This window comes from Chlorocebus sabaeus, chromosome 29, assembly GCF_047675955.1.
Source record: "Chlorocebus sabaeus isolate Y175 chromosome 29, mChlSab1.0.hap1, whole genome shotgun sequence".
NCBI lineage: Eukaryota > Metazoa > Chordata > Mammalia > Primates > Cercopithecidae > Chlorocebus > Chlorocebus sabaeus.
The window spans coordinates 3,068,579-3,088,664 of NC_132932.1; the positions used below are offsets into that span (position 1 = coordinate 3,068,579).

The following is a 20,086-nucleotide window of genomic DNA, read 5'->3' on the forward strand; positions in this document are numbered from 1 at the left end:
TGCCGCCCCCTTTCCAAGAATCCCAGTTCTTTTCCAGTACTCCTACAGTCAGTGAAACCATGTAAGCTGGCTTGCCTTTACTGCCTTGAATTTTGGAGTTTTATTGTAAATGCTGTCTGTAGGATAGTGATTTTGCCATCTTGAGTCTTCTGTTGGGAGTCGAATTCAAAAACAGCTCTGCTCTTGCTGCCCCTTTCCAAGAATCCCAGTTCTTTTCCAGTAGTTTCTTTGTGTTTCAGTATTGGCTATCCTCCTCCCTTTATGGAAATTTCACCTGTATGGTACCTTAAAATTTTGAGGTGGGATGAAGCGTGACTGGACATCATTTGGTTATTTCTAAAACTTCGGGAAATCTACCTCTTCCATAAAATTGGACATAGCGCTACCACTAAAATTTAAGGAAGCTCTCAGGACAGTCTTTGTTATTATTTGTCGCCTGGATTTTCCCGGAATGTGGTACTCAGCACATGGTTAGTAAATATTTGACCCCCAAAACAAATGAGTTTGTAGTGACTGTTCATTCCTTAGGAGGATATGTTACTAAGAGTGGAATTAATCGGTATTTGTGAGTACATCTGTCTTTACTGTTGCCTCCATCTTGAATTTAAATCCTCATAGTAAGTATGGGTATTAATTTTAGGCAACCTTTGAAAGTTGGGATTATTATATTTTTAAAAATAAGTAGTTCATCATTTTTGTAGCAGATTTAATTTAATAACCAGACCATAAACAAAATGAGAAATCATATCCTTAAACTCAGAGATAACAACCATTGCTAGAATCCTTTTACTTGTATGCCTGGATGCTTTTCTACCGAGCTTTTCCTGTGTGGATCTTTGAGAGAATTAAGCCCTGATACACGTGAAAAATGCCGTGGGGTATGAATTCCTTACATCTTGATTAGTTCTAGGTATGTACTCAGATTTGTGAAAATTGAGAAAATGGTCATTTAGATCCATTTTTGTCTGTGGTGCCAGAGGGTACCCCTTTCAGTCACATCGATACTGTTTTGCAAATGTCCATTTGGAACATTGGACTGTGGTGTGATGGGTTTTTTCCCTTATGTTCAGTATTCTGTGGTGGCCTATGGAGCCCCTCACCCCTGGTAATTTCTTCTCATTAAAACTATGGAGATTTTATTTTCTGTTAGTATACCTGTTGTTTGTGAAAAATAGTTGCTTAAAACCAGATTGTTTCTCCACTTGTAGTAATAGCAAATATTGTAAACCAGCAGTAGTATCTGAAACCAGTTAGGCCTTAATGCAGATTTTTGTTTTAATTCCTCTTTTTAGTGTCCTCAGACTTTCTGGCATACTTAAGAGCTGAAAGATTGTTGATGAATTTCAGTGGCTACTGTTTGTTAATTTTTATTGCTTAGTCTTAAAATATTAAGAACTTTTTGTAAAGATATACTTTAGAAAGTAACATAAAGACAGACGAATTTCAGAAAGATTTGGAAGGAAGTGAAGTTTTGTTGGAGCTTTTAAATCAGTACTGCCTGTTAAATGACTGTATTAAGCATCAGAATGGTAGGAGTCATGTATAAATGAAATGGTGTTATACTACCTGTTTTTATATACATGTATGTATACATTAGACATTTTTACATCATCCATAAGAACTAGTTTGTCTGATTCACTTGAGGATTGGAAGGATAACAAATACTGGAATATTTTGAGATTCATCGGAACCTTTCAAAGTAGTCTTGTTCAAAATAGGGGGTTGGAGTGGGAAGAGGCAGGAAACAATGCCGAACGAATGAAATAACACATTTTCACTTAGACAGGACCTGAGATGGTATTGGGAATCTTCATATTGTTATGATAGTATTGAGCCTCCGTCACATACGTAAAGACAGATAATTTTTGATTTTAAATAATTTGTGGAAAGTTGTGTATTTTTCTTTAGTTCCCCGATCCTTAATTTGATTCATGCCGTGTTCCACTGGCTAGTTTTATCATCATCACCATCCGATGTTATTAAATGTCCTATATTTTAGGTTATATAAAAAGTAGCCTTGGAGTCATTGCAGTCTGTAAAAAAGTGGTATTGATACTTACCTATCTAAAGCATCCTGCAATTAATTGAAGTATCTGGAAATAGGTGTTTCCAGTATAAATGAATTGATTCTGTTTATTGCCTTTTGAAGAAAATTATACTTAATGGGTAAGTGTAAGCTATCCATATTAATCTAGCTAATTAATGGCTTGAGACAGAAGTTGACGTTTGCTATGCTGTGTGTATATATACAGAACCGGTAAAACTCAATAAAAGCAGCGTGAATCAAGATTATTGATGGCAGGGAATAGTTAGCATGACCTGTAATGTGAAAAACAGCAGAAACTGGTGCCAGAGAATTTAGGCAGTTCTAATTTGCTTGAGTTATTAGAGGAGGGCCACTTGGAATTATGTCCAAGGAAATTATATTGCCAATGACCTGCCAGGGAAAATTTTTTTTCCTGATAATTTAGAGTTTAGTGCCGCTGAAATAGAATGAAGAGGAAGAAGTTGAATTTCTAGAACATATTCAGAGGCTGGAGTCTCTGAATTTATTAGTAAATACATAATGCTGTGAGTCCCTTTAAGTTGCCTGATACTCTGGGCAGTTAACAGTGATTCAGAGTGAGAGTGGAGAATGTTTTATCAAGGCATATTGTTTTTAGCATCTGTTCACCTGAACACTGTTTTTTTGCTTTACAGTTTTCAGCTTTGTGAGAAACCTTATCATCAAACACAATGGCCAGCAACGTTACCAACAAGACAGATCCTCGCTCCATGAACTCCCGTGTGTTCATTGGGAATCTCAACACTCTTGTGGTCAAGAAATCTGATGTGGAGGCAATCTTTTCGAAGTATGGCAAAATTGTGGGCTGCTCTGTTCATAAGGGCTTTGCCTTCGTTCAATATGTTAATGAGAGAAATGCCCGGGCTGCTGTAGCAGGAGAGGATGGCAGAATGATTGCTGGCCAGGTTTTAGGTAAGGTCTCCGTTAAGTTAATTTTTTCATTGATGATCAGGCCTGAGTTTTTCGATGTTTTTGTTTTTTATGTCTGTAAAACTGACAGCCTGAGATATTCTGGATATTGTGACTATTCAGTCTAATAAAAATACATTAGGCTTATAGTTATAATTGGCTAAGTAAAGGATATTCTTCATTGTACCATTTTGTGTAGTAGAGACAGGACAACTCTCATTTGGCAGTTGTGAGTAGGGCGACCTGGGAATGACACTTCACAGTGTTAAAATGTTGCCTAAATGGTTATATCCTCCCCACAGCAGACTGGTGGAGCCCTCTAGTGTTGCCGACTGCTTGTCTCCTCATTGGGGTTTCGCTCCATTGTTGGGCCAGTTGCAGTTTGGCTCAGTCTTAGATTTTCTTGTCTTTTCAAATGTAGTGACACCTCAGAGTCCTACTTATGATTTCTTTTATTCAAGCCAGAATGCAGCGTCCACATGTTTATTTGATTAGTTGTACTAGATGTCTGTTTTAACTTCCCATTTTATATGTACTTTGTGCCTCAGTTTCAAAATAATCATACCGGTGTTTTTACAAAATTAAGATGATTATTTTCAATTTTATATTTGTGGTTTTATTTTTTGTATACATTCTACTATGTCTGTTGACTCATAGCATGATAGGTTAGAGTTACATGGAACAATTTTCTGATAATGTTATGTAACCAACCAGATACACAATTTGGGTCTATTTCATTGTTTTTACATCTTACTGGGTTGCATTTTCAGAAATTCTATCTTTAGTTTTAAAACACTGTATGGTTTCAAAGTCAGAATTGTAAATGAGGTTAACATACCAAAACCTGAAGGTTATTCATGTAATGGTGTTCAGCAAATAGACAGTATATTCAATCCTTTTTTTTTTTTTTTTTTTGAGACAGTCTAGTTCTGTCGCCTAGGCTTGAGTGCAGTGGTGCAGTCTTGGCTCACTGCAACCTCAGCCTCCCAGGTTCAAGCGATTGTCCTGTTTCAGCCTCCCGAGTAGCTGGTACTACAGGAGTGCACCACCACACCTGGATAATTTTTGTATTTTTTGGTAGATACGAGGTTTAACCATGTTGGCCGGGCTGGTCTTCACCTCTTGACCTCAGGTGATTTCTCCCGCCTCTGCCTCCCAAAGTGCTGGGATTACAGGCGTGAGCCCCTGTACCTGGCCTCAGGCGGTTTTCAGTTGTTCATTTGATGAGCTCCTTTTGTATAAAAAGGTAAGATATAAAGGGTTAAGTTTAAGATATGCACGTTTGGCGAGGTGCAGTGGCTCATGCCTGTAATCCCAGCATCTTGGGAGGCTGAGTTGGGCTGGTCATGAGGTCAGGAGATGGAGACCATCCTGGCTAACACCAGGAAAAGCCGACTCTACTAAGAATACAAAAAATTAGCAGGCCGTGGTGGCGGGCGCCGGTAATCCCAGCCGCTCAGGAGGCTGAGGCAGGAGAATTGTTTGAACCCGGGAGGCGTAGGTTACAGTGAGCCGTGATTGCACTCCAGCATGGGCAACAGGTCAAGACTCCATCTAAAAATATATACATATGGAATTTGTATATTTTGGGGCATGTGTGTATTAAAATGAGACTAATTTTAATAAAAGCAGTATATATGAAAATGGAGGTATTGTTGACTGAGTGCCTTAGCACGACTGGGAAGTTAAAAAACTGAATTTTGGCTTTCTGACATGGGGTTTTTAGAACAAGGAGAAGATGAATTCTTGTTAGGAAGGTCATGGGTGGCAGGGTAGGTAGCTGGGCTTACGTGTTACAAATTGTATTTGAAAACTAGGGTTGCTTCCCTTTGCTCTTTTATTTTTTTGATGTATGTAAAGGTTGTTTAAGCAACTTATGAATTATTCAGAAAGCAGTTGTTAACCCCGGATATTTTACATGCAGTACAGCTAATCCTTACTTATAAGGGAAATCTGAAGTTGCCTTTGAGGGTGATTTGAGGGTGTCACACTGCACTATATTGTTTTGTGGATTGGCGTATGTTTTAATATATTTGTAATAATTCGGAATGAACTGAACCATTCTTGGAAAGGTAACCATTGATAGTTTTCTCTTGCAATAGTAACTGAGTGAACAGTCAGTGCCTTGAATGGGGAGAGTTGAGTTAAAGTGGGATCTGAGGGTAGAGAGTACCAAAGACAGACTTAATGTTATGTCTCAGGAACACTTTAGTGGTACAGAACAGAGTACAAATATATGGAAGATGAAGTCTTAGCCTTGTAAAAATTTATGAACCTTTTTAATATTAAAAGGAGAGATGAAGCTCAGCATGGTAGCTCACACCTGTAATTCCAGCACTTTGGGAGGTCAAGGCAGATCACTTGACCCCAAGAGTTCGTCCCTATGAAAAATAGAAAAATTACCAGCCTTGGTGGTGCCTGCTACTTGGATGGGAGGATCACCCGAGCTTTGGAGGTCTAGGCTGTATCGACCCATTATTGCATCACTGCACTCCAGCTTGTATGACAGTGAGGCCCTCTCTTAAATAAAAAAAAAAAAAGGAAAGATGAGTTGTTTTGTTTCATATTTTCTAATTTTTATGTCTGTGATTTTCTAAACTTTGTATTAGCTGGGCATGGTGGTGCCCGCTTGTAGTCATAGTTTCTTTTGAGGCTGAGGCAGGAGAATCCCTTGAACCGGGCAGTGGAGGTTTCAGTGAGCCTAGATGGCACCATTGCACTCCAGCCTGGGCGACAAAGCAAAACTATGTCTCAAAAATAAAAAGATTAACTTTGTAGTTTGTTTTACCTGGATACAAAGTTGTCACTAACATTTTTGCTTTTGTTTTTCAGATATTAACCTGGCTGCAGAGCCAAAAGTGAACCGAGGAAAAGCAGGTGTGAAACGATCTGCAGCGGAGATGTACGGGTCAGTAACAGAACACCCTTCTCCGTCCCCTCTACTCAGGTCCGGAAACTTTATTATTTATAACTGCATTGTGTCCATCAGTGGGCATCTTCTCTATCTGTTTTCTGGATGTGGGGAGGGTTAAGTGTACTGTGTTTTATCTGTGTTTAAATAAGGTTTTATTATTTTTGTGTTAATATGTCTCTCTTTTGCCCTAGAGAAAATTACTAGAGAATTAAAAATCCCTGAGGTTTTTGCTATTGATATTTAGGAGTAGTTTGATATTTATAGCATAGCCTGAAATACTTCTACAGGATCGTTGAGCTTCTAAGACACCAGAGAGTAAGAGAGGGAAGAAGTGTGGTATAAGAATGTTTAGTTTACTGTTCTGTTTTTCAGTGTTCAGTTTAACTATGTCGTATGTGGAAATCTTAGTGAATTTTAACCTGAATTACCAATTTGACCACTACATTTCCAGTGGTCTAAGGTGATTGGAATTGAGTGATTTATTGTATGAATGATTGGGGATCATTCAGTGCTGCTAATCTTGTTGATCTATCTGTTGTGGTTTATTTGGCATGGTTCTCCCCTCACCTGATGTTGTGAATTAGTAGCAACGTTTCCAAATTAACCCTTTTCGGTATTTATTTTTCAGCTCCTCTTTTGACTTGGACTATGACTTTCAACGGGACTATTATGATAGGTATGTTAAAAGTGTTTTGTCTTTCTGCTAAGCAGCTATTAATGAGAACCATTTTGTTTTTCTAGTTTGTGGTGATGAACATCAAAGATGTTTCCGTATTCCCTTTCCTCCAAAAGAAAAAAATAACCTTAAGTAGATTATTAGGTAGGGTGATAATGATTTTAATGCATTATTTCATAATGCCTGTTTCTACTAAAGATACAAAAGAATTCGCTGAGTGTGGTGACTAGGGACTGGGTTATGGGTGTCTTTGGGTAATAGATTTAGAACTGATGATAGCAAATACTAAACAGGAAATAGAATGATGTGCTTAAGAGTGTTTACCACATTGACAATCTGATATCAGTCTCAGTTAACATGAAGTAAATGTTAGACTTATTTGGCTTGTCGTGTTTAAACTCATGCAGTATATGTAAGTATATGGAGCAAACTATTATATGCAATACACTTTAAAAATGCAATATATAAAGCGCATTACTTTATATGAAGCATAGTATTACTATTTGTCTTAGAATGCCAGTATTCCAATCATTAGTATTTTAATGTTATTACTGTATATAACAATTCTGTCTCTGATTTTGGAATAAAAATTACTGATTGACAAATGCTTAACGTTTGAACTGAGTTAATCAGTTATGCATGGGAGTTGTGTAAAGGAATCAAGTCAGCTGTTAAATACCATAGAGTATACACTGAAAATGTCAGACATGAAAGTATACACTTTCTGTTTGAGAAATAACCTCATAGAATATGGTAGGTAGTCATTAAAAGGCCAGAAGAGTAAGGCCTGAAAAAGAATTTAAATCCAGATTGTAAAGGGCCTTGAATGCCCTATTAAGATGGTGCGGTTGAGCATACTTAATGCATCATCAAAATGTTTTTTTTTTTTTTATTTGACATTAGCGGTTTCCTCAGATTGTTTTTTTTTTTTTTTTTTTTTTTTTTTAAGATGGACTCTTGCTCTTGTCACCCAGGCTGGAGTGAAGTGGTGTGATTTTGGCTCACTGCAAGGTCCGCCTCCTCGGTTCAAGCTATTCTCCTGCCTCAGCCTCCCAAGTAGCTGGGATTACAGGCATGCACCACCACTCCCAGCTAATTTTTGTATTTTTAGTAGAGACTGGATTTTACCATGTTGACCAGGCTGGTCTCGATCTACTGAACTCAGGTGATTAACTCACCTTGGCCTCCCAAAGTGCTGGGATTACAAGTGTGAGCCACTGTGCCCGGCCATTTCCTCAGATTTTTACAGTTATGTGTGAACATTTTGAAAACTAAGGAGTTTTGTAATTCTTCATTTTTATTTCTGTTGAAATTTTTGAAATTCTTAAAAATTGGCCAGGCACGGTGGCTCACGCCTGTAATCCCAGCACTTTGTGAGGCCAAGGCGGGTGGATCACGGCGCCAGGAGTTCAAGACCAGCCTGGCCAATATGGTGGAACCCTGTCTCTACTAAAAAATAAAAAATTAGCTGGGCGTGGTAGCGTGCACCTGTAGTCCCAGCTACTCGGGAGGATGTTGTTGCAGGAGAATCGCTTGATCCCGGGAGATGGAGGTTTCAGTGAGCTGAGATCGCGCCACTGCACTCCAGCCTAGGTGACAGAGTGAGACTCGGTCTCAGAAAATAAAATAAGAATCAATGCAGAACTTCCAGTTGAAAATAAATCAGGACTTTTCTTTACTAATGAACTAAACCCATTTATTCCTGAGATTGCAATTTTTTGAATTTTTGCAATCAGACCTTGGTAATGCAGACCTAACGCAGTAGGGTATAAATAACTCCAACAAGCTTAGCATTCCAGTAATGGAACACTAGGCATAAATGGGTTATTGGTCAGGTGTCTTGAAGGCACCGAAACTCAGTTTGTCTGAAGCATCTGCCCTTTATCCTTCCTGCACATGGTAAGTGCTTGACCACATTTAAAACATACTCATGCCAACTTCTCCTGTAGGGATTCTTAAATAACTGGTCTTTTGCAGACTTTCTGAAGTACTAGAATATTTTTCAGTGCTTTCTGTGCATTCTTTTGTCCAGTCAGAGTTGAGAATCATTGTTGCAAAGAGTACGGAAGTGGTTGTATTTCTGTGTATTATTATCCTGTTTCTTTGTCATAGCTCAATTCAGACCAATTTAATAAACTCACACTTAGTGGGTATAATTTCAGGGATGTCATGGACTCCCAGTTGATGTTTTAAATTATGAGTGTATCAAGTTTTAGCAGTATACGGTGGCAGTCTTCTCATTAAATAGTTCACGTTAAGAAGTCTTTTCTTGGCAAGGCACATTGTGAATAAGGATGTTTTTGAAAATTTGAGCGGGGACTTTGGAAAACATTAGTTGAGAAAATGAGATACATACTGCAGGGAATCTAAAGAAATAACATGTTTGCAGAAATGTCTTCACATTTCTTACCAATGCCATTGGGTCTTAAATTGGTGACCTCTTCAGTTTTTCAGTAGACAAAAATATATTAGGTTGGAGCAAACGTAATTCCGGTTTTGACATTTCTTTGAATGGTAAAAAGCAAAACCGCAATTATTTTTGCCCCAGCTGATGCTACTAGTTACTGTCTGATATATTGCTGCATATTGTGTGTCAGTGAAAAGTAATGTCTTCTTTTGTTTATTGAGTGTCAATGGAAAGTAATGTCTTATTTTGTTCTAATGTCAACTTTTAACGTCTAACTTTTGTTCTAATGTCGGCTAGTAGATAATAAGTGGTAACTCGTGGAGCAACTAGGTAATAGCTGGCAAAGAGCTGACTTTTATAGTACTGAGATCTTTGTTGGGAAAATGAATTTTAGGAGGTGTCCACATGAAGGGAACTTACTCAAGTTGGGTTGGAGAATTGAGTCCATGTCTTATAGGATAGATGTTAATGAAGGTGAAAGGAGGAGGAGTGTTTGGTTAGTGGGGAGAGGGGCAGATACAGGAGTTATTTGCTGGTTTGGAAAACATTAGGTCAGTTTGGACCTGGGAAATAGGTTGGGTATAACCTGGTGGAATAACAACTTAGAAAAATGGTATTAATATCTTCTCAGAAGTCATTCTGAAGATTCATCTTCATAAGGTTTAGAAGTTTATTCTAAATGGTAACATAGTGATACTGCATTGACTATGTTAAATTGTTTAATAAAAGAAGATGGGAAATTGGCTCAGAGGTGTTTGAAAGCTCTGGGTCTTCCTGCTTAAATGGGAGTAAAAATCAGTGTTCAGGTGGTTTTCTTTTTCTTTTTTCTTTTTTTTTTTTTCTTTTTGAGATGGAGCCGTACTCTGGCACTCAGGCTGGAGTGCAGTGGGTTGATCTCGGCTTACTGCAACCTCTGCCTCCTCCTGGTTTCAAGTGATTCTCCTGCTTCAGTCTCCCAGGTAGCTGGGATTACAGGTGTGCACCTCTACACACAACTAATTTTTGTATTTTCAACTGATTTTTGTCTTTTCAGTGGAGACTGTTGCTCCACGTTGGCCAGGCTGGTCTTGACCTCTTGACCTCAGGTGGTCCTCCCGCCTGGGCTCAAGAGATCTTCCTGCCTTGGCCACGCAAAGTGCTGAGATGACACGTGTGAACCACTGCACCCCACCCTCTTTTAATATTACTCATTTGAAGGCACTGGTTTTGTTTTGTGAAAAGTGTTGTAATAAAAGTGAATTTTTTTTTTTTTTTTTTTTTTTTGAGACGGAGTCTCACTCTGTCGCCCAGGCTGGAGTGCAGTGGCTGGATCTCAGCTCATTGCAAGCTCCGCCTCCCGGGTTTACGCCATTCTCCTGCCTCAGCATCCCGAGTAGCTGGGACTAGAGGCGCTCGCCACCTCGCCTGGCTAGTTTTTTGTATTTTTTAGTAGAGACGGGGTTTCACTGTGTTAGCCAGGATGGTCTCGATCTCCTGACCTCGTGATCCGCCCGTCTCGGCCTCCCAAAGTGCTGGGATTACAGGCTTGAGCCACCGCGCCCGGCATAAAAGTGAATTTTTATCACAATGTTGGGAATGCACAAGTATTCAAAGCTATAGTTATTGAAGAGTCTTTTAAAATAAGATTGGAAAGTACTCTAAAAATAGATCTTTTAAGCAAGATTGGGAAGTACTCTAAAAATATATCTAAAAATAGATCTGGCATGTACATAAAATTGACGTTCGTCAACAGCTACCCTGGCACTATGCTTTTTTTTGTTTGTTTCTGAAACGGAGTCTCATGCTGTCGCCTGGGCTAGAATGCAGTGGTGCGATCTCGGTTCACTGCAACCTCCGCCTCCCGGGTTCTTGCGATTCTACTGCCTCAGCCTCCCGAGTAGCTGGGATTACAGGTGCACACCACCACACCTGGCTAATTTTTTGTATTATTAGTAGAGATGGGGTTTTACTATGTTGGCCAGACTGGTCTCGAACTCCTGACCTGTCTTCATGATCCACTCACTTTGGCCTCCCAAAGTGCTGGGATTACAGGCGTGAGCCACTGTGCCTGGCCAAACCTGGCACTATTCTTTAAAAAATTCTTATAAAAGGCTTGATATATATGTGTTCCGATTTGTGCCACAAATACTACTGTATTTTCATACTAAAACTATAGATAAAAACTAGATATATTTTCTTCAGATGTAATAAATTGCAGCACCACTTTCCCTTATAATTGATCACCTATGAAATTGTTCTCAAATTAGATAGTGGTGATATTGCAGAACTAATAAAAACCACAGAGCAGCACCCTTTTAAATGTTGAATTTTATGGTATGTGAGTGACATTTCAATTGAAAACAGATGTGACATTTCAGTTGAAAAAGGATACATCACTGACTTATGGACAGTCATTTTTTTTGTCATATCTCGTGGACCCTACACCAGGATATTTGCCAGTTAAAGACATAAATGAAACTCTGGTGCTACCAGCCTCAAAAGGTAACTCCTATGCCTGAGGATGGACACCTTTTAGAATTAAAAGAACTCTCAGTCATTGTGGGACATCTTGCTAGCCTTCATAGAGACTGATTTACTGTCAGCTCTTTTCTTCTCATCTCTTTTTCTTTCTTTTTTTTGAGACAGAGTCTTGCGCTATTGCCCAGGCCGGAGTACAGTGGCTCGATCTTGACCCACTGCAGCCTCCACCTCCCAGTTTCAAGTGATTCTCCTGCATCAGCCTCCCAATTAGCTGGGGCTACAGGTGCCCGCCACCATGCCGGGCTTAATTATTATTATTATTTTTTTTCTATTTTTAGTAGAGACGGAGTTTCACCATGTTGGCCAGACTGGTTTCGAACTCCTGACCTCAGGTGATCTGCCTTGGCCTCCCAAAGTGCTGGGATTACAGATGTGAGCCATTGCTCCTGGCGTCTTTCATTCTTATTTGGAGAACTTTGGGCTACATGAAATAGAAAATGCCAATAAATTGGCAGGTTTGATAACAGGCTTTATTATGATAGCGGAGACATGGTGCACACCTGGTGAACAAGAAGCCTGGTTCAAAAAGACTGGTTTAGTTCAATGGTCTTTCTGAGGACTTTTTCAGCTTAACTCATTTTGTATATGGTGCATGACTAGTAATACAGTATATAAGTAACTGGAGTATGAAATTCTTTCATTACAGGTTTTCAGAGTGCTGTTACTATTCCATAGCTAAATATATTAATATGTCAGTGCAGTAGAAATAGACAAATCTTCAAGAACTCACAGGTCAAAGATGACACATGTAACAAAGATTTGTGAGGGGCCCTAATGCGTTTGGGGAGCAGCCAGCTGTAAAAACAAAATTGTAAAGAATGTTAGTTGTAAAGGCTTTGTATAACATGTTCTGGGATTGTGTCCTATAGATGATATTTTAGAAACAGCCCGGAGGAAAAGAGATGTGTTAACATTGTAAATGTTAGAATGGAGAAGAGGAGGTTGGGAGAATTTTTGAAGTAGTAGTAGACATAACAGTAGTATGACATAACATAGAATATGTCCTGATGTGGTTGGTTGGACTAAAGGTATGAAAGTAGGTGCTTGTAGGAAAATAATAGTCAAAAGCTGATGTTTTTGAGTAACACCGTACCTGAGAGATGGGTTTGTTTATATTTATATTTATGAAAGGAGAGAGTGCCAAAATACGTTATTTGAATTTTAAAACTGGGGACTTTCTGCATTGAAAGGCGTGTGTTTCAGAGAGTAGGAGACTTCTAGGCTACTTTGAAAAGCTAACAGATGACTCTGAGACGTGTCATTTTAGGTGGAGAGGGCACTCTGGGCTTAGAAGTTTTGGATTTGCTCATAGCTACACTATTAGTTATATCTTTGTTTTGGGAACCTGTGTGTCCTACATATAGGTGCCAGAAGGATTTTAGATGGTGACGTAGATAGTATACACTTTTGGCATAAATCAGTTATTAGACTTTTTTGTTTTTTGAGACATGATCTGGCTCTGTTGCCCAGGCTCAAGTGCAGTGGCACATCACAGCTCACTGCAACCTCTGCCTCCCGGGTTCAAACAATTCTCCTACCTCAGCCTCCTGAGTAGCTGGGACTACAGGCACATGCCACCATGGCTGGCTAATTTTTGTATTTTTAGTAGAGATTAGGTTTCACTGTGTTGCCCAGGCTGATCTTGAACTCCTGAGCTCAAACGATGTGTCCACCTTGGCCTCCAAAAAGTGCTAGGATTATAGGCGTGAGCCCTGGCATCTGGCTGGACTTAAATTTTGATAAAATGTTTATTCTTAGTATTCCTTTTAAATTAGTTTCTTATTGTGTCCTGGACTTGTTGAGTAGGTGGGAGATACTTCTTTGTAGGAGAGGCATGGGTCTGAATCAGTCTGCTGTATAACTGAGTTGAGTGGTGTTCTGATTCAATTTTTACCCAATACTGATGTTTACAAATCATCTTGAGGGCATTCTTCAGGTAGATTTTGTTAAGCCTCCTTGGTGTTGCTTTTCTTTTTGAGATGGAGTCTCACCCTGTTGCCCAGACTGGAGTGCAGTGGCGCGATCTCAGCTCACTGCAACCTCTGCCTCCTGGGTTCAAGCAATTCTCCTGCCTCAGCTTCCTGAGTAGCTGGGATGACAGGCACACACCACCACTCCCGGCTCTTTAGTAGAGACGGGGTTTTTGGTTGGCCGGGCTGGTCTCGAACACCTGACCTAGAGATCCGGCTGCCTCAGCCTCCCAAAGTGCTGGGATTACAGGCGTGAGCCATCATGCCCAGCTGGTGTTGCTTTTTCTTTCCTTAATTAGCATTACTGAGATTTAATTCATATACCAGAAGATTCATCCATTTAAAGTATACAGTTCACTGTAGTAAATTCAGAGTTGTGCAGTTAGGAACATGATCTAATTTTAGAACATTCTATCACACTACAAATTATTTCTGTACGGATTTGCCTATTTGGGGCATTCATATAAATGGAATTGTACAATATGTGTCTTGTGACTGGCTTTGTCCTCTTAGAATATTTTCATGGTTCATCCATGTTGTACCATGTATCAGTACTTCCTTTCCTTTTATGGTTACTCCATTTTGTTATTCTTTAGTCAGTTGATGGACATTTGAGTTTTTTGGTACATCTTTGAAAATGCTGCTGTGGCCAGGCATAGTGGCTCCCACCTGTAATCCTAGCACTTTGGGAGTCCCGGGACAGACACATCACGAGGTCAGGAGGTCGAGACCATCCTGGCTAACACGGTGAAACCCCCTCTTTACTAAAAACACCAAAAATTAGCCAGGTCTTGTGGCAGGCGCCTGTAGTCCCGGCTGCTGGTGAGGCTGAGGCAGGAGAATGGCATGAACCTGGGAGGCGGAGCTTGCAGTGAGCTGAGATTACGCCACTGCACTCCAGCCTGGGCGATAGAGCGAGACTCCGTCTCCCAAAAAAAAAAATCTGCTATGGAGATTGGTATGCAAATTTTTGTATGGTCATGTGTTTTCATTTCTTTTAAGTATGTATACCTAGGAGAAATGCTGGGTTGTATGATGATTATATGGTCTTTCCTGACCAACAGCCAAACTGTTTATAAAAGGGTACAGCCACTTTTGGTATTCTCATCAGTCGTGTGGAAGGTTCCAGTTCCTCCGCTTACATTCATATCTGTCTCTTGCTTTTATCCATTCTATAGTGTAGTGGTATCTCAGTCAGAATTTAATTGCATTTTCTTCAAAAACATTGAATGTCTTTTCATGTGCTTTCCAGCTCCCCCCCTTGTTTTTTTGAAACTGAGTGTCCCTCTGTCACCCAAGCTGGAGTGCAGTGGCGCCATCTCAAGCTCTGTCTTCTGAGTTCACACCATTCTCCTGCCTCAGCCTCCTGAATAGCTGAGACTACAGGCACACGCCACCATGCCTGGCTAATTTTTTTGTATTTTTAAGTAGAGACGCGGTTTCACCGTGTTTGCCAGAATGGTCTCAATCTCCTGACCTCGTGATCTGCCTGCCTTGGCCTCCCAAAGTGCTCGGATTACAGGTGTGAGCCACTGCCCCTGGCCCAGCCATTTGTTTACTCTTCCACAAATGTATTCAGATGCTCTGCCGATTTTTGTATAGGATTTGTTATATATTCTGGAAACAAGACTCTGAATACAATATCTGACACTGCCCCCTTTACCTCCCAGTTTCAAAGGATCATTCTGAGTTCCTGGAATACAGGTGCACCACCACACTTGACTTTTTTTTTTTTGTATTTTTAGTAGAGACGGGGTTTCACCATGTTGCCCAGGCTGGTCTCAAACTCCTGGTATTAGTCACTGGGCCTGACCAACAGCTGATTTAAAAAAAGAAACAACCTTGAAAATATATTCAATTTTTTTGTGAAGTATGATATTCAACTCTTATCTGATTTTCAGTGGGAAATCCTCTCCCTTGGTCCTTATCAAGCTAGAAAATCAAAACAGCAATCCTCTGGCTTTTCAGCTATTACATAGATAGGGTTTGGTTTGTTACACATTGTTGATTGTGTGATTTATGGACTATTATTTCCTAGAAGCAGTTGGGAACTTCATTTATTTACTTAACAATTATTTGTTATGATCCTGCTGTGAGGCATTGTATATAGCAGGAATACTATAATAAGAAATAGAGGCCGGGAGCGAAAGCGGTGGCTCACGTCTGTAATCCTAGCACTTTGAGAGGCCGAGGCAGGTGGATCACCTGAGGGTCAGGAGTTCGAGACCAGCCTGGCTAACATGGTGAAACCGCATTTCTACCAAAAATACAAAAAATTAGCTGGGCGTGGTGGCATAAAGCATAATGTCTTTAGCTTTCACTTTGAATGAGATGGCAAGCTATTAGACGCTTTGTGAAGAGAATGGGAGGGTCTTACTCATATTTTAACAAGATCACTCTTATTGAGAAAGATGATGGGTGGCTGTTAGATTTATCCACTAGAGAAGCAGTGATTTTTGGTGGGACCACAGAAACGGCAATGGGAGTGATGAAAAGCAGATGGATTTTGAAGGTGATGCTGAGAAATTTGCTTGTGTTGTGAGACCTGAGAGAGGAATCAGAGATGTAGCCAGTGTTTTTGTCTGGACAACTGGAATTATGAAATTTACAGTGATAGTGATTGGGAGGAGCTAAGGTGAGGAGCAAATATCATAGATCAGTTGTGGACATGTTAAAGTTGATCCATTTGGAGAGAAATTAAGCAGTTGTTTATATGTCTAAGGGAGTCATCTGCTTAGAGTTTATAAAACCACAATACTGGATGAGTGGAAATAGAAAAGAGATTCTGGGGGTACTGTGACCTTTAAAGAATGTGGTGATAAGGAAAAAATGAGCAAAGGAGATTGAAAATGCCAAAATGAAAAATAGGACAAAACGTAGAAGCATGAAGTATCTTGGAAGCTATATGAGCATATGTCAAAAGAGTAGAAAGGCAAACGAGCTCTGTCACATGTCATTAATAGTTTAAGTAGTGGGAGAATTTAGAAAATGTCTTTTTGAATTAGCAGTGTCATTGGTGACCTTTGACAAAGGTAGGTACTGGTAAAGGCAGAAATCTCACACAGGTATTTCAGGTGAATGGAAAGGTAGAAATTGGAGTCAGCATAGAAAACATACAATAAAAATCACCCTTTTGGTCTATAATTCCTGCATCAGATTTGATTTACAAAATGCATAGTCATAAAACCATCACAAGATAGAAATAGTTCCCAATTCTCTGAAATACACCTTTGTCTTCAGCCACTTTTCCTTCACTCTGTTCCCTAGCAATCATATCTGTTCCTTGAAAACAATTTTATTGTAAGGATTTTTTTGTATTTTATTTTATTGTATTTTATTTTTGTAATTTATTTTATTGTATTTCACTCTTTTATCTTGATAAAATGAGAATAAAGGAATCAATGGGCTTATGTTCTTCAAAATACTGTTATGTAATTTCAGCTTTTTTTATTTTAAAAATACTTAATTTTTTTCTTTTTATATTTTCGTTCTTTTTCTTTTCCTTCCTTCCTTCCCTCCCTCCCTCCCTCCCTCCCTTCCTCCCTCCCTTCTTCCTTCCTTCCTTCTTCCTTCCTTCCTTCTTTCCTTTTCTTCCCTCCCTCCATTCCTCCCTTCCTTGTAAATGCTTCGCTCTGTTGCCAGGCTGGAGTGCAGTGGCGTGGTCTTGGCTCAGTGCAGCCTCCGCCTCCTGGGTTCAAGTGATTCTCCTCAGCCTCCCAAGCAGCTGTGATTACAGGCACACGCCACCATACCCAGCTAATTTTTGTATTTTTGTAGAGATGGGGTTTCACCATGTTGGCCAGGCTGGTCTTGAACTCCTGACCTCATGATTGGCCCACCTCGGCCTCCCAAAGTGCTGGGATTACAGGCATGAGCCAATGCAATTTTATTTCTTTGTCTCACAGGCTGGTCTTGATCTCCTGGGCTCAAGCAGTCTGCCTGCTTTGGCCTTCCAAAGTGCTGGGATTACACAGAGCCACTGCGTGCGACTCAATTTCAGTTTTTTTTTTTTTTGGAGACAGAGTGTCGCTTTGTCTCCCAGGCTGGAATGCAGTGGTGCGATCTCAGCTCACTGCAACCTCTGCCTCCCAGGTTCAAGCAGTTCTCATGCCTCAGCCCCCTGAGTAGCTGGGACTATAGGTGCGTGCCACACACCCTGCTGATTTTTTGTATTTTAGTAGAAACTGGGTTTCACCATGTTGACCAGGCTGGTCTCTTTAACTCCTGACCTCAGCCAATCCGTCTGCCTCTGCCTCCGAAAGTGCTAGGATTAAAGGCATGAACTACTACGCCTAGCCTCAATTTCAGTTGTTTAAAAAATATAAAAATTGCACCACACTGTCGGTTTAAAATTTTATCTTTGGTGAACATCAACACTGACATACGGGAGTATGTGTATTGTTGAATATCATGACAAATGAATAATGTTAAAATTCTTTGGTACTGCGCACGGTGGCTCATGCCTGTAATTGCAGCACTTTGGGAGGTTGAGACTGGTGGAGTTCACGACCAGCATGGCTAACATGGTGAAACTCCATCTCTGCAAAAATTACAAAACCTAGTTTGGCTTGTTTTGGTAATTTTCGTGTACCTGTAATCCAAGCTACTTGGGAGGCTGAGGCCATATACAGAAGAAAAGCCAGGGATTTTTTTTTCCCCCTTTCTTAAAACAGTTTTCAATCCAGTCAAGTTTCTGAATTGAGGATTGATCTAGGACTCAAGCAACCTGCATGTTACAGACTAGATTCTTTTTGACTCAGAAAGTTTTCAGGTACATTTTCAAATTGTCTGGTTTTGTGTTAAGATAGTTTCCTAATGAAATCACTTTTTCCCTTAATATGCTATCTTGCATATTTTAAGATGTCAAATTTTATTCCTCTTAAGTATGTACATTTAATGTATTTTTTCTTCTCTGTTTCTAAGTTGTCAGTGGAGCCATTTTCAGTCAAATGACTTAGAATTTGCAAAAATATCCCTAAATACTAATATCTGTAATTCTTTCTGATAGAATATTACAGAACCAATTATTGATTGATGCCATTGGCTCAATATAGGAACTATTGCTACCTATTCTTGGTAGTAGGGATGTATGTGGTGTTCCCCAACCCGTATCAGTGATCTTTGGACAAGGCTAACCCAACAATGTGGTAATAACCTGTTTCCATTTTTTCCCCCTTAATTACCAGAATTATGTTTTCTTTAAAACTTATGTTAGAGTTTCCCCATGTGCTGAATACCTTGTATAGCTCCAGTGGTGAGCAAATGAGATACTGGTGTACAATTTAATCATTTTATATTTTAAATGAGTGGTGCTTGCAGTTGATAGTATCCGGGTAAACTGGTGCTAGACTAACCAAGACACATGTTTGTGGTGAAGTACTTGCAAATAACATTAGAAATCATCTATTTCAGTTTAGAAATAAAACACAAGGTACAGAAATTTTGCTGGTTGATTTTATTTTTAAGCACAAAAGCAAGAATTCCAACTACATTATGAATAGATTTTATTCTCTGTCACAGTTTGATGTATTGTTATTTAAATTGTAATGTAAACCTATATTAAACTTTTATATCGGTTTTTCTTTTTATCCACACAGTTAAGAGTTTGAGGCAGATGTCTATCATCAATTGGTAGTTCATAAAAACGGCTCCTTTGGTTCTCTTAATTTTTGTTTTGAGACAGTCTTACCCTGTGATCCATGCTGGAGTGCAGTGGTGCGATCTTGACATATGACCTCCACCTCTTAGGTTCAAGCGATTCATCTCCCTCAGCCCCCGCAGTACCTGAGATCACAGAGTGTGCCACCACACCTGGCTATGTTTTTGTATTTTTAGTACACACTGGGTTTCACCATGTTGGTCAGGCCTGTCTCCATCTCCTGGCCTCAAATGAGCAGCCCACCTTAGCCTCCCAAAGTGCTGGGATTACAGGTGTGAGCCACCCTGTCTGGCAAAATCTGGTGACATTTTTAAGATGAGAACCAGCTGTGGTCCATTAAGTAAGTCCATGCACCAAATGATAGCTTTATTAATAGATTAACTTCTAATTTTTTCTACTCTGGTATAGTGTTGACATGTCTTATTAGTCAGGTTTTTGAGGCCCAGGAAATGTCACTGTGTTGCAGCTAATGTCTTATGGTCAGAATTTCGATTTAAGAATCTTCCCTTTGAAAACCTTTTCTTAGTACGTGTCTTGCAATGCTTTTACATTTGGAGATTGGGGTAGACATTCTTTGTCCTTTTTTTTTCTTTTTTTTTTTTTTTTGTGGTAGGGGAGATAAAAGCTTTTACTCTGTCTCCCAGGCTGGAGCACAGTGGCTGTCTGCAGCCGCCGCTGCTTCCTTCCTCTGTTCAAGCCTCCTGAGTAGCTGAGATTACAGGTGTGCCACTGCATCCAGCTGGTGTGTTTTGTCTTTTTTTTCTTTCTTTTTTTTTTTTTTTTTCTTTTTTTAAAAGACATAGTCTTTCTCTGTCACTGAGGCTGGAGTGCAATGACTTTATCTCAGCTTACTGCAACCTCTGCCTTCTGGGTTCAAGCAGTTCTCCTGCCTGAGCCCTCCTGAGTAGCTGGAATTACAGGTGTGTGCCAGCATGCCCAGCTAATTTTGGTATTTTTAGTAGAGAT

At 39.8% G+C, this 20,086-nt stretch overlaps 1 protein-coding gene across 14 annotated transcripts in view; it reads left to right on the forward strand.

Annotated features, from left to right (window-relative positions):
• The window catches only part of HNRNPC (heterogeneous nuclear ribonucleoprotein C), a 60,021-nt gene that overhangs the window by 34,236 nt on the left and 5,699 nt on the right, over nucleotides 1-20,086 (forward strand). For 8 of the 14 annotated variants that reach the window (XM_007990736.3, XM_007990734.3, XM_037987592.2 and 5 more), the window contains 3 exons: nucleotides 2,701-2,977; nucleotides 5,807-5,882; nucleotides 6,517-6,564. In XM_007990736.3, coding sequence (XP_007988927.1) covers nucleotides 2,737-2,977; nucleotides 5,807-5,882; nucleotides 6,517-6,564 — 365 coding nt within the window. In that variant the 5' untranslated portion in view covers nucleotides 2,701-2,736. Of the gene's footprint in view, nucleotides 1-2,700; nucleotides 2,978-5,806; nucleotides 5,922-6,516; nucleotides 6,565-20,086 lie in introns of all 14 variants that reach the window. The other 6 variants (XM_007990732.3, XM_007990730.3, XM_007990733.3 and 3 more) reach the window with 1 other exon arrangement.